Source organism: Elaeis guineensis, chromosome 6, assembly GCF_000442705.2.
Source record: "Elaeis guineensis isolate ETL-2024a chromosome 6, EG11, whole genome shotgun sequence".
Classification (NCBI taxonomy): domain Eukaryota; kingdom Viridiplantae; phylum Streptophyta; class Magnoliopsida; order Arecales; family Arecaceae; genus Elaeis; species Elaeis guineensis.
Genome location: NC_025998.2, coordinates 123,565,873 through 123,579,361, shown reverse-complemented (window position 1 = coordinate 123,579,361; position 13,489 = coordinate 123,565,873). Strand labels below are relative to the sequence as shown.

Here is a 13,489-nt window from a genome sequence, read left to right as displayed (position 1 = left end):
TTTTGATTGCTCTTTCAACAACTGTGATCATGCAAGTTGTACATGTGAATTCAAATTGACTAACAAATTGATCAATATTTCAATATTAATTCAAACTATTTATTTATATAAAAATATTTATTGTTCAATAATAAATTAATTCAATATTTTGATATTAATTCAATATTATATATAATATTTATAATAATAAAATAATAAAAATCAAAATAATAAAAAAAATTAAAATAACTCAGCATGGATAAAAAATCAAATTTCAAATTGAATCAAGTTGGGGCATATTGGCCAAACATACTAGCCATGCATGCATATGTATCACGCGTGCCACATGCACGTGCATGGCATGACTGGCCAATCCAAGTTGAGCCAGTGAGAGTGTAAGTTCACCGACTTATTATCCCCAAAGTTCAATTAAGCCCGGAACAACTAGGTATCAATCAATGCAAAGGCACTTGCATTTAAATATCTAATATGGGACTATTAAGAACGGGTTTCCTAAATTTGAACTTTTTTTTAAAAAAAATTATTAAAAATTTTAGTTAAAATTTTGATTTTTGTAAAAAAAGAAATTAAAAATTATCAACAATCCCCCACAAATGGTTTAAGCTTAGGCTACTAAAATCACAGAGAAAAGAAAGAATCTGGGCAACCTATATCGTGCAACGGATATGTACTTAGTATTGATTGTATCCATTCAAAGGAGTTATAATAGATTAGATCTTGGACTAAGTATTTATCTCAAATATCTATTATAACAAATACAATTTGGACCAATGGGGTTTTTATACTGTTAGTACCTTGATTTTTCATAACAATATATCAGAATTAGCCTAGACTCCTAGCTGTGGTCTTTATGATAGTTCTCCCCACAAACTTTGAGCCATGAACCTATTAAGAGTGTAACTTAACATTTTAGTTTACTTTATTGCTGATATGAACACTCACCACCAGGATAAGAGAAGATGTTCTCCAAAAATGATGCATTGACATGATCACTGAATCAAGTTCATTCCTATTACATTGGAACTGTTTCATAAAATTTCCAGTCATAGAGATTGGGTATTCCTTGTTGGTTACCAAATACTTGGCTTAAGCTCTATCCCCCTTGTTGATTCTACAACTCCACTTTTAAATGCTCAATAAACTGGTCTACCAATTTTTTCTATGACTCGATATATTCCAAGAAAATTATACTATTCCTTTTGCATTATCTCATGTATTTATGATGTAGCCAGATATGTAATCCATTGTTTTGTTGGTACTATTTTGATTTGTCAATTCAATTATGACTTAACTATTTCAATGGATTGATATGGTCGGAACTAGTTTTGATATCAAAAATAGCTCTGATATAGATTTTTTTAATCTCTCCACCTCTATATAGATGGTATTCAAAGTAATAAACTCAATCTTAGGGGTGAAAATATATCAGATAATATCCATTTGGATCTATTTTCATATCTAAATCTATCCAAATATCGATAAAAATTTAAGTATCTAACTGATATTCGTATCCATATCTATATCTATTAAAGAATAATGGATATAGATATGGGTGGACAATTAACCAATCCGTATCCAAATATCTGATGCTATTTATAATCTTATTTAATTTTATATAATATTTATAAATTTTTAAGAGAAATAAATAACTAATTAATATGTTTTTAACTTGATTTATTATTCATCTAGTAATCTTTGATTTTGTAGTCATAAAGTTTAATTATCTAACTTATAATTGTATTTATATCTATATTTTTATTATCTGATTTTCATCTATATTTATTTAAACAAATATGGATATAAATTTTTTATTTGGCTAACATCTGTATTCATTGAATAAAATAAATATAGATATAGACATATTAGTATCTGATCCAATTTCAGTCCTACTCAATCTCTATATTGCTTCAAGACATAATAGTTTGCTTAGAAGATCCCAATCTATGCTAGTATTGTCGAGAAGAAACAAATAACATGTAGTTGATTAAGATCCAAAGGGTCAACAATTCAATTTATGTCATGATAACCTTCAACTACCTCAAGATATCCCATGTATGAAGAGATAGATCAAAAATTCTCTTAAGATATAATAAATAGAAGCTTTCAATAACCAAATTTATATTGCAAATCCAGTAATCAATTTTAATGATGGTAGAATGCATGTATAATGGTTTCACTAATATATGTTTCATATTAGAAAATGAATACGAATGATGCCTGAGCGTATTACTATCTTCATCATGAGATATCTATGTGGTGTGTATATAATAAATTTTTTGAAAATAAATTTTAATTATAGATAAACACATTAACACCATCTGCATTAATATTATTATACTAAAAAATAAATTTTAATAATAGCTAAGTATATAAATATCAATGCCATTATTATAAATATTTACATGATAAATTAAGAACTTTATACAAACGAAACCTCAATTTTATTGTCATAATGATATAGTTTATTTTTTTAAACAATTCCTAGTATGTTATAGAATTTTTCAGAAGAAAAGAAAAAAAAAAAAAAGAAAGAAAGCAAGAGAGGTGCTCAATATATATTTAACCATATATAATAAATATTTTTTTTGATACGGATATAAAATTGTAACAGGATCAGTGTACCTTTTTTGAAAAATTGGCATTTACATTGTACTTCTTTGTTATGTTACACAAGGAAACAGATAATCTTATGATTTTTTGAAGCTTTCTTCGCCTGATATGGACTCTAACAACAGGTACATTTTATGAATTTGTTTAAAGAATTTCCGGTATAAGGTTTTTTTTTAAAAGTAATAAGAATAAAAATTCTTATTATATTCAAGCCCAATCCCGGGCACATTATAGGTGATCTGGCATTCCAGCTATCCAGATGTCACGCTTGGCATAGTCCAAGCCTGAATCATTTTCCGAAAAGAATTTAACTTATTTTACGAAGGCTAGTACTTTTTTTTTTTCTTGGTAGATACGAAGGCCAGTACTTGCAAAGCTAGTATAATATAGAAATTTTGTATGAAAAAGTTATATAGTTGATGTGTAAATCTCTTACGAGCAACCATTGTTACCACATTAAGTTTTCACCCAGATGCATTTTCTTTCTCATCAGAAAATTGAACAGGCCAAGAGTTAGGTTCACTGAATTTCTAGTTCAAGTTTATTCACCGTCCTCGCCCAAGTTTAATAACTATGTTCTAAGTTTCCAATCATCAATAATGGGCCTATGCAACATTTCAAATACATAAGCAACGACCCAAATTTGAACCTAGTTCTCCCTCCATGGGTCATTGGTTTATTTTTTTTTGGCCCTTAAAAACCAACGAGTTTAACGGTTTTGAACCGATCTCAGTGCATTTTCAATTTAATTAGAAAATCAAACCAGCGAGGTTTAGCTCATCAGTTTTCTATTTCCATGAGAAAGTAAAAATTATAGTAGCCTAGCTAATTGCCTTATTTCATTGACTAATCGAAAAGCTTTTATTGTTTTTGTTGCCACTCAAAATCCAATCTAATAGGAGAGACAGATGGGTTGTATTGCTCAATGAAGGCAAGGAAGTTGGACTCAGCGCTGATTCGCTAAAGTGGATATACATTCAAAAAAAAGAGTAAATTCACCGACGGAAGATAGTTTTGAAGGGAAACAAGAGTTATGAGAGTGAAAAGTAAGATGTATTGGATTTTTTTTACCGTACCTTTGGATATGAGATTCCGTAAGGCCCCAAAATGCTGGAGTGGATGGTGAGATGGGGTCTTTTAAAATATGAACTGTAAAAAAATTTTGATCAGTCAGAATTTTCATCCAACAGATAGAAAAATATGAGAGGCAGAGTAATGACGTACTTTTTTTAGGATCTTCTTTGGGTCTCCTTTTAAGGACGGAGGTCGTTGCTTTAGTTGACAGCTTGGTTGACATGATCCCGTCCGGCTAGGGTACAATTCGCGCGTAGTGATGAAACTATCGCTCGAGATTCTTGAAATTTGGAGATTATGATTGTCTTATCAGTTTTGCGATAGTTGTCGTCTGGTTGGTGTTGAATTTTGAATTGGCATGCCAACTGATGCCAATGAGCCGAGGATTGTCGGTTACAATTATAAGTCGGATGTCCCATGTTGCTGCTAGATAAGGAAGTCGGAAACTGGAGATTCGCTCGACAGAAGGAGATTGGTCGGCCGAATGTGATCTCTTGACTTCCATCTTCCGATGGGACCGAGTTGGTCGTTTAGGCATGTTGTCGATTCATCAACTTAGCCTACAGAAGTCAGCCGTTGAAGAGATATCGATGGTCATGAATGAGAGTAATCGAGCGACAGTCAGTGGGCTTTCATTTGTTCAAGGTACGAAATGACAATAAGATGGATGCCGAGAATCAGTCGGTGATAAAGCAATAATGGTTACAGGTGACTAGGGGTTAGTAAGGGCTCAGTAGGTGGGCTTGTCAGGATTGAATATTCTGGACCTTGGGCTTCTTCATATCATCGGTCCGCACGAATTTTGCCCCAACAATATCTAAGAACTCTTTCTATTGGGTATTTTATAAAATGAGTATAAGGGTCTTCACGGTTAGGGTCATTAGATTATTGAATAACAGTAGAGTTCTTTTCTTATTGGTGATTGAGACGGCGAAGACATGTCTTATCAAGCATGCTATAATTTAGTGGACAAACATTATCACCTTATTAAGTGAGTTGAGATGTCAGGTAAGAATTTTGAGATGGCGAATTCAGAGAATTATTTTAAATTTAGGCTTAGGAACAAGGACTAATCTATTAAAATCCCTTGGATTAATATGTTAAAATATAAGTTTGCTCATTATACTCGGAACCAGAAACATGAGCAATTCTGATTTAGAACAAAAAGGGAAGGGGGAAACTAATATCGTGCGATGTTCTGGTTGTGTTTCAAGTCCTACCGCCATGTGATTCCCACACAGTTTTTTTTTTTTTTTTCATTATTATGTGACATTATGTCTCTTTCCTGCCAACGCTACCTTGACAAATAGAACCCTTCACGCCTTCCATACGGAAGCGTCTGTTGCCTTTTCCTGAATGAAACCACTGGAAAAATAATACGTCCATACGAATTCGGCACAGGCCCGTGGGACCCATTTGCCACAGTAGTTGATGGTAGCAAACGGTCGGCGCAGCCAATACCAATACACCATCCAACGGCCCACTGCCCCCATAATATCAAAGCTTGGTATCACCCTCAAATTCAAGCCTAACGCTTCCATTCAACAAGTAAAAGACAATTGCATCCCCAACATTAATGACGAACCTTGCAATCCCAAACGTTATCCCCGCAGAGCCCCCCCCCACCTGACCCCCTTCCCCTTGGTTTTTCTCTCTCTGTGACCTCATTACCATTAGAAACATTTTTTTAAAAAAATAAATAAAAAGAATCCAACAAGCCGGACTTCCTCGGAATCAAATCACCCAGACATTATCTAGAAAACGTGAAGAGAAAAAGAAAAGAAAAGAACAGGAAAAAAAAAAAAAAAAAAAGAGAAACGTTCTTGGATCCGGATCAGAATCCGAATCCGAACACATCAAGCGAACCACTGCGGACGTCGCTTGGCCCCAACGGCGCAGCTCCGGCTCCGGGGGAACAGCAAATCGGAGCCGACCCGGACGTCGTCATCGAAGTCGCACGGCTTGTCCTCCTCGATCCGGCCGATCGCGACACTCTGGCTCCTCGGCACGACGCCGGCGCCGGCGCCGGCGTTGAGCGAGCCGGCGCGACTCAGCGACGCGGCGCGGATGAGCTCCCTCAGGTCCTCGTCGCTCGAGCTCGTCCTCGCCGACCCGAGGCTGTAGCTCCTCGGCATCGAGGCGAAGGTCGGATAGCCGATCGCCCCACCGTACCGGACGTGCCCGGCGCACCCCGTGATGCCCCGCACGTACATGTCCCGCGCCCGACCGAGAGCCCGTAGCGGCGCCCGCAGGCACCGGCCCAGACGGCTCGTTTCACCGCTTCCCTTGCTCATAATTCCAAGGCTTCGATGAGGGGGGCGTGGAGTTATCCCGGGAATAAGTGGAATAAGGTAAGAGATTGGAAAGGAAAAAGCGAAAGGAGGAGGAGGGCTGTATCATATACATAAAGAATGGAGAATAGGGAGAGGCGGAAGAAACGAGGTTAGTGGAATAATATTAATTTCAAGGAGACAGCGGAGGGGGAAGGAGATAAGCCGGAGAAGGGAGGATTATGCGGACGTTTATTTCTTCTCTTTTCTCTTTCTTATGCGATGATTTGCACTGTGGAATAAGGGATTTGGATAAGGGCGAGAGAGGGTGTCGGGGATTAGAAGGAAGGCACGGGAAATCCGGCTGTTATAAAAACACAGCCCACTGGTTTCCTCTCTCGCAGCATGGGCAGAAGTGCGTGCGAATGGTTTATAACACAGCCCACTGGTTTCCTCTCTCGCAGCATGGGCAGAAGTGCGTGCGAATGGTAGGCGGCACGTGTGTAGTCATGATTTTTTGGTTGATTTGTTTTTTTTTGGGTAGTTTCAAGGTTGATTCATTTTGGCTAGACGCACACGCAAGTTTTTAGCTATGGGAGCTGAAAGTGGGAATAGTAATCCGAAGATCTAATGTGAAAGAGAAATGGTACAGTGTGTCTTGGTGGACCAAAAGTTTTCATCCATTTATATTAATTTTTGCTAGGTAATAATCGACCATCGATCCTTTTACATTGCACAGTTTGCACTTGGGATCAATTCTAAAAGTAAGGTTTGTTTTTAAAAAAAACTTTTATAGAATTGTTAATTGAGGATTCAATTAAGAAATGAGATGGGGAAACTGAAGATCATTGTACACTGTATTTTTGGTGGGTCCATTTTATCTTTGATCTTAATAGCATGCCTCGTGGATGGCTACATCTTGTTTCTGATTTGCAGAGTGGCTCACCATTGTTCATTCAGTACTAAATAACTAGAATTTTAACATGTGTTCATGTGAGAAAAGCATGAACGATTGTGTTACTTAAAATTAGTATAACTGATAAATATGTTCTAAATTCTGCAAGGCAAGTTTCTCATGTTCTCTTTTTTAGAATAAGAGGTGAAAATATATGAACTTTTCTCGGTTATATATATGATGCGTTTTATGGAGTGTGGTGGTATGGAGGATCGATGTGGGACCTTCTACATTTTCATTCTCTTTAAAAGTAAAATAATGTTATTTAATAATTTCGACAAATATAATGATGAAGCATGATGTAATTTAATTGGTTCAATGAATATGGTATTTTTTTATTAAACAAATATGAATATTAAAATTATAGATTTGCATGGTTGACAAACTACTTTATAGAGTAGCCAATGCTATGGAGTTTAAATATTATTCACCCAAGTATATAGGTGTGCTTGAGATTATTTGTTTTCTTTCTAAGGATAATACCACCATCTTTTGTGGACCACTCCAGTTTGGCTGAATGGGTCAAAAATTGATTTCACGCCGCACCTAATAGATGGTTGGCTTTTACCTTGATTTTTGGATTGATGACCATCGTCTCAATTTTTATAATCCTAGAAGGTAAACATATTACTTGCATGGAGATCCGGCAACTATTATTAAATGGCTATTAATACCAGATCAACTAATTATTAAAGGTGAAATCACCTTGTTTGGGCATTTGCCTTGATTGTTAGGTAGAGTTGACCAACCACCGGCAATTGAATGGCTTCTTCTTGATGGCATTTGATCATATTTGTGTTGTGATTCCCGATCAAACGGGTGCACTTGTTCTTATTTAATCCTTGCAGGCTATGAGCTTAATTTCTTATAGTGAAAGAAAATGCCTCTCTTATTATGTTATCTGTCGGGATAAGTTGTCGGCTCACAACCGGCTCAAATTTGCTAACTAAATTCAGTCGACTAAGTCCAACCGACTAAGATCCGCCGACTAAGTCCAGCCGATTAAGATCCGTCGATTAAGTTCAGTCGATTAAGTCCAATCGTTTAAGTTCAGCCGACTAAGTTCAACATACAACCGACAATCCTGAATAATATTCGACTGATGACTTCCTAAATATTTTACCGACTATCTTGATCCCGAAAAAATAAGAATTGAGCGATAGTTATTCGATACATGTATTAACTGTCCACGATCGTGGGATCGTGGGATGCAATAATCACCCACTAATGACTCATTACTTCATTTTAACACTGATTAATAAGGTAACCACTCAGTAAGTACAATAACTTCCACATTTTGAGTTCTGAAGAGCAGGAGTTATATAGTAATGGCATTCTCCACCCTATTTAAGGGGAGGCAAGCAGGGGACTGAAGGAAAGATTTTTAAACTTAATTCTTAGCTTTCACACTTTGATTCTCTCTAAACTGTTTTCTTTCTCCGACCGACTTAAGCATTGGAGGGTCCTCCATTGGATAATTTTCGACAAACGAATTTGATTTTGTAGATTTTCCACCATCCAATAATCAAGCGTAATACTTTGGCTCACGGTCGACTATCCCGTAGGAGATTTGCGGCAACATTACCATTAGTGTCAAATGATGTGCATCCTACTCATGGTGTTTACCAATCCTCTCCTTGGAATTAAGATACCTTACTCATTTCTTCACCCTTCTGGTTGGCATGTGGTTCCTCTTGGTCCCTTAATACACTCATATTCCCAAAAATCCAACTAACATGCTAACATGTTTACTTAGAAAAATAAAATGTTAACATATTTGTGGACCACAAGGGGTTGAGCATGCGCAGCAAGAAATGGTGCGTGATAGGGCCTAGAAAGAAATGGTGAAAGGAGTTTTTCACCTATTAAAGTGCAAACAGTTTGGTATATTAATTTGACTCGAGAAAAGGTTCCATAGGCTGCTTTCAAATGGATTTAGTGGGGTCTTTTGCATCAATGTAAGAACGATATTAGATGACTATAATGAGAAAAGTGGGTCCGTAGTAAGGCTGTGTACTAGACATATATAGCATGTATATGGAAGGAAACCAGGGGAAAATTATAACTCGTTGAGAATGTATATTGACTTTTTTCTTTGATGTTTAAAGCCCTTTCGCGAAAGTTATATGAGAAAAATTATTTCATGGCACCACATTTGATGTTGTTTGATTAATAAGCATCCACTTTTCCTAAATTAAAATTGATAACGTGGTATAATAATTTAACACGATAGGAGTTCCAAATTATATCAGTGTATAACAGTGATTTTCAGTTTACTTATTTTAATGGATAAACCAAACTTAGCTAGTTGTACGGGTTGAGCAAACTCCAAAAGTATAGAATAAGTGTGCATTGATACGCCTAAGAAAATAAATTTGAAAATATTGGTGTAAGCATGATTTATCTATGAAAATTAGGCGTTCCAATGATGTAGTACTAATAATATCCCTTTATATTATATTGATGACTTAATTCTTACGCCAACAGCCTTAATATGTTAAATTAACCTAGATTTCTTATTTATCACTATCTTTTAGGATTAATTTGGGATAGTAGGTCAAATTTATCATTATCTTTTATTTTTATCTAGTTGATAAAATTTATTTTTAAAATATTTAACTTATAATTGATTTTATCACTTGTAAAGCAAATGCTATAAAAACCCGTGATTCTTGTCTGTACATGACTAAATTTAATGAAAAGTTTTTTTTTAGTTTTTTTATTTTTATATTTTGCTCCCTAGATATTTGTGAGTTTGCCTGACGAATTTAGTATCCGAAAGTAAACACAAATGGGCATGGATAAGTAGAAATATCTTCAAAAATAAACAAAATATCTAAATAATAAACATTAGGAGTGATAAATAGGAACATCACAGGATAAATATTTTATTAATAATATAATTTTATTCTTGAAATTGCTATAGTGATAATTAATAAAATTTTTATTTTTTTATTTTTTTACAAGATATATTTAAATAAATTTTGTGTAAATATAATCAAGGCAATCGAAAAAATAAAATATTTTGAAGCTATTCTTAGATAATCCCTTCCGTAGTCCAGAGAGTTTCGTCCGTATGCTCTGTTACATAAGATATCATTCAATCAGCAATCAAATTTGCCTTATAGAGGATATGATTAATGAAGTTTAGGGGGGAAAAAGGACACGGCGCTCTGTCACTTTGGTAATAGAGAAAGGAGATGGGGAGAGAGTATAGGGATGGCAAAATCGATCCGATCCGATGGGTATGCATCTTACCCAAATTCGATAAAATCCGAAAAATAGGGTTTGATCGGATTTGGATTCGAATTTGGGTAAAATTAGAAAACTAAAGCACGAGTATGGGTAGGATATAAGTAGTGCTATTTTCTATATAAATCTAAATTCGAATCCGATCCGAATCTATAGATATGGATAATATCTAAACCCATATCCGAATATACATGTTTATAATTCTATTTGGTTGATAATATATATAAAATTATTTAAATTATTTACGTTAAATTGTAATTCTATTTTCATATTCGATTTTTATAAATTTAGATTTATAAGTTATATTCCATCTTGAATTTATAATTTTATTTTGGTTGATAATATGCATAAAATTATTTTACTTATTTACTTTTTTTGGATATAAGATAGGCATGGAGTGGATATGAATTGGATATGAAAAAAATGAGTTATCTGTGGATATCTTCGAATCTTGAACCTATTGGGTATGGGGATGGATATCTCTTTTTTTACTCGATCGGATATCAGATAGGATTTGGATATAGATATTAAGTTTGAATTTGAGGATGAGTAGTATAATATTCAATCTAAATTTATCCATTGTCATTTCTAAAGAGTGATATACTGAGGAGAGTAATACTTATTTATATTCGAGTATATGTCATATAATTAATATTATATATATTATGACATACCATATGCCGCGCAATCGGGAATCGGCGACGACGACCAACTCAAATGGCTGCCTTTGAAACCGCGCGAGCGTGGGGTACAAACGCACGTGGCACGTCAAATCGGAAAGGTTAACGCTTCAATTGAACTGGCGGAACTCTGAAATTAAAGACGTGAAGCTACTCGACCGGTGGTCCATCCACCTTACAGCAATCTTGTCCGCTGGTTTTAATCAGTGGTGACGATGAATGACCCGATAACACTATATTGAACCGCACGTCATTATAACGGTCACCACGACGGATGGACCACGGTTACGTTGCGAAAGAGAATATCGCAACCCACGGGAGAAGCTCAGGTGGTTATGTTTCAGAAAGATAGCGTGCTCATACCGATGGCCGCCAGTTTCTCTTTCGACTTCGCGTTTTCTTCATTCCATTTTGGCGTGTAGCTCTTGTTTTCAAGTGAATGGTCGGCATTGAAATGGCAACAAAATGACGTTCATAGATTAAAGGGCAAGACATAAACTGGAAAGGGAAAGAGATGGGTGTTGACACTGATTGATAGCTACAAGAAGCTGCACCGTGAAGAAAATCTGAAGGTTGTATACGATTCTGAGCAAATGCTAGAAAAATCTTGAAGTAGCTTTAGGAGGTGCCAGGACAACTAAATTCAAGCCTAAATTTTTTAAGATGTTTGGATACAGAGCAGAGAATTATGTTTGTGTACGTCTCTTGGTGAAATGTTAAGCTAACACAAGACTAATTAGTGGAGGCAAATTGGCCTTTACTTCCATTGTTGTATCACTTCATTAATTTTGGTACTGCTTATTTCTGTAGAATTATTGGCAACCCATTATTTTTCTCGATACACACCTATGTACATGTGTGCGTATATACTTCAAAACGATAAGGTTAGTAATCAGAATCTTTTGCTTGTAAGAAGCCCATGGCCTTTCACCTTCTAAATAGGTGTTAGGTGGTATATACAATCTTTTGGGTTGTTTGTTTGGCTTAATTGTTGGCATTTATCTTTAGTTGATATATGGATGTAGAATTTAGATTTGGGTTAGATCTGGTCAGTCTCAACAAGATCAGACTTGAGACCACCTTTCCAATCTAAATGCTTATGAAAATGTGCAAGCTGGAAACTGTGGAGTTTGACATAAACAATTAGCAGCCAGAATTAGCACAAAAGACATATATTATATTGTCTAGCATCTAATATCTAACAAGTTACTCTTTCTTCCTCTAAAGAAAAGGCACATGAATACCATCCTGCGAGAAAGGATGCCTTATATCATGGTTTTGCAACTTAAAAGCTTAAACTATTAGGAGCACTGATCCAAACTAATAACCTATGTGGCACTCCTTTTATTAATCAGTTTGGACTATGACAATCTCTCCACCCTCTCCTGTGACATCCATTGTCACGATTGGCTCCTGTTAAGGAGAAGAGGGCCCATACATGACCTGGATCCTATTGACCCTGGAATCTCCCACTGAGAGGCCCACATGACTAATAATTGCGACACACAATACGCCTAGCTCTAATATAAATTGTCATGGATTTGTAGCCTAAAAGCTTAAGCTGTTAGGAGGAAGATTAACCGAAGTTAATAAACCCATGTGGTATCTCTCAATTCTTAGTGACTTTCCCATTAAGAGCCTGTTTGAGAATTAGGCATTCCATGAAACTCTGGGACTACAAAAAAGCAGTGAATCTATAGAGTGTTTTATTTTCAAAAAACAGATGGCCATGAGGGATTTTAAAACACTGATCCTTCATGTCAAAAAAGGTATCAGAATGGCGAATTTATTTTGGTCCAAATTCAACTGTGAATTTTGATGGTTTGCGCCATGAGCAGAAATTATCCTCAATAAGCAGGTGAGATTCTGATGTCAGAGGGCTGCCATTTTGTTATGCTAGAACTTACCCCTTTCTTGATTGTTTTTGCAGATATGGTCTACCAGGTAATGCAATCGTTTTCCATATATTTGACAAACATGAGAATGCAGTTGCAAATTTTTGTCTCAAAATAATTTACTTGTTTTCTGATTGTTTGCATTATTACATGAATCTTCAAATTTACTATGGATTTTATTTTCTAGTAATTATATTCATAATTTTCAATAGTTTAGCATCTTCAAGTCATATTTAACTCGTTCATATTTCTCTATTGCATAACCCATCAAGTAACTTTCAAATTAATGCTTGTAGTCAAGGAAAGATTGACTTCCAGCACATTGGTATCTTATGCTCTCTTCTCACCTTTGTTGTTAGAACAAATGGCTTTTATTCATGTATTTCTGTAAGTTCATGGCAGAATATATGTTGTGTTCCAAGTCTTGTGAATCAAGTTGATAATACTTGCCTTTGCTGCTTTGCTGCTACTTGGACTTTAATCCTCAACTGGTATATCAATTATGACATTTCTAAAAGGTCATTCGGTTCATAAGATTTGAACAATCTGATCATGGTCTTCAACAGAAGAACAAGAGCTTTCAAAAGAAAGGCCCTAGGGAAGAAGCTACAGATTTTCAGCATAACCAGATGAAAAATATCAAACAGGCTAGGAAGGCACCCATGGATGAATACCCAATCATTAGAAAGGAGAAGCAAATTAACAGGCCAACATGAATTAATCACCAGAAGGCCAAATAGAGTTTATGAAGAC

At 35.5% G+C, this 13,489-nt stretch overlaps 1 protein-coding gene across 1 annotated transcript; it reads right to left on the bottom strand.

Annotated features, from left to right (window-relative positions):
- Positions 1-5,408: 5,408 nt before the first annotated feature.
- LOC140858593 (uncharacterized) lies at positions 5,409-6,325 on the bottom strand. Its single transcript, XM_073259709.1, has one exon. The coding sequence runs from the start codon at positions 5,976-5,978 to the stop codon at positions 5,541-5,543; it is 438 nt and encodes a 145-aa protein (XP_073115810.1). The 5' UTR covers positions 5,979-6,325; the 3' UTR covers positions 5,409-5,540.
- Between the last annotated feature and the right edge of the window lie 7,164 nt (positions 6,326-13,489).

Bases quoted from the DNA above. Each gene is read 5' to 3' on its own strand.
- LOC140858593 (XM_073259709.1), bottom strand. From the start codon at position 5,978: ATGAGCAAGGGAAGCGGTGAAACGAGCCGTCTGGGCCGGTGCCTGCGG.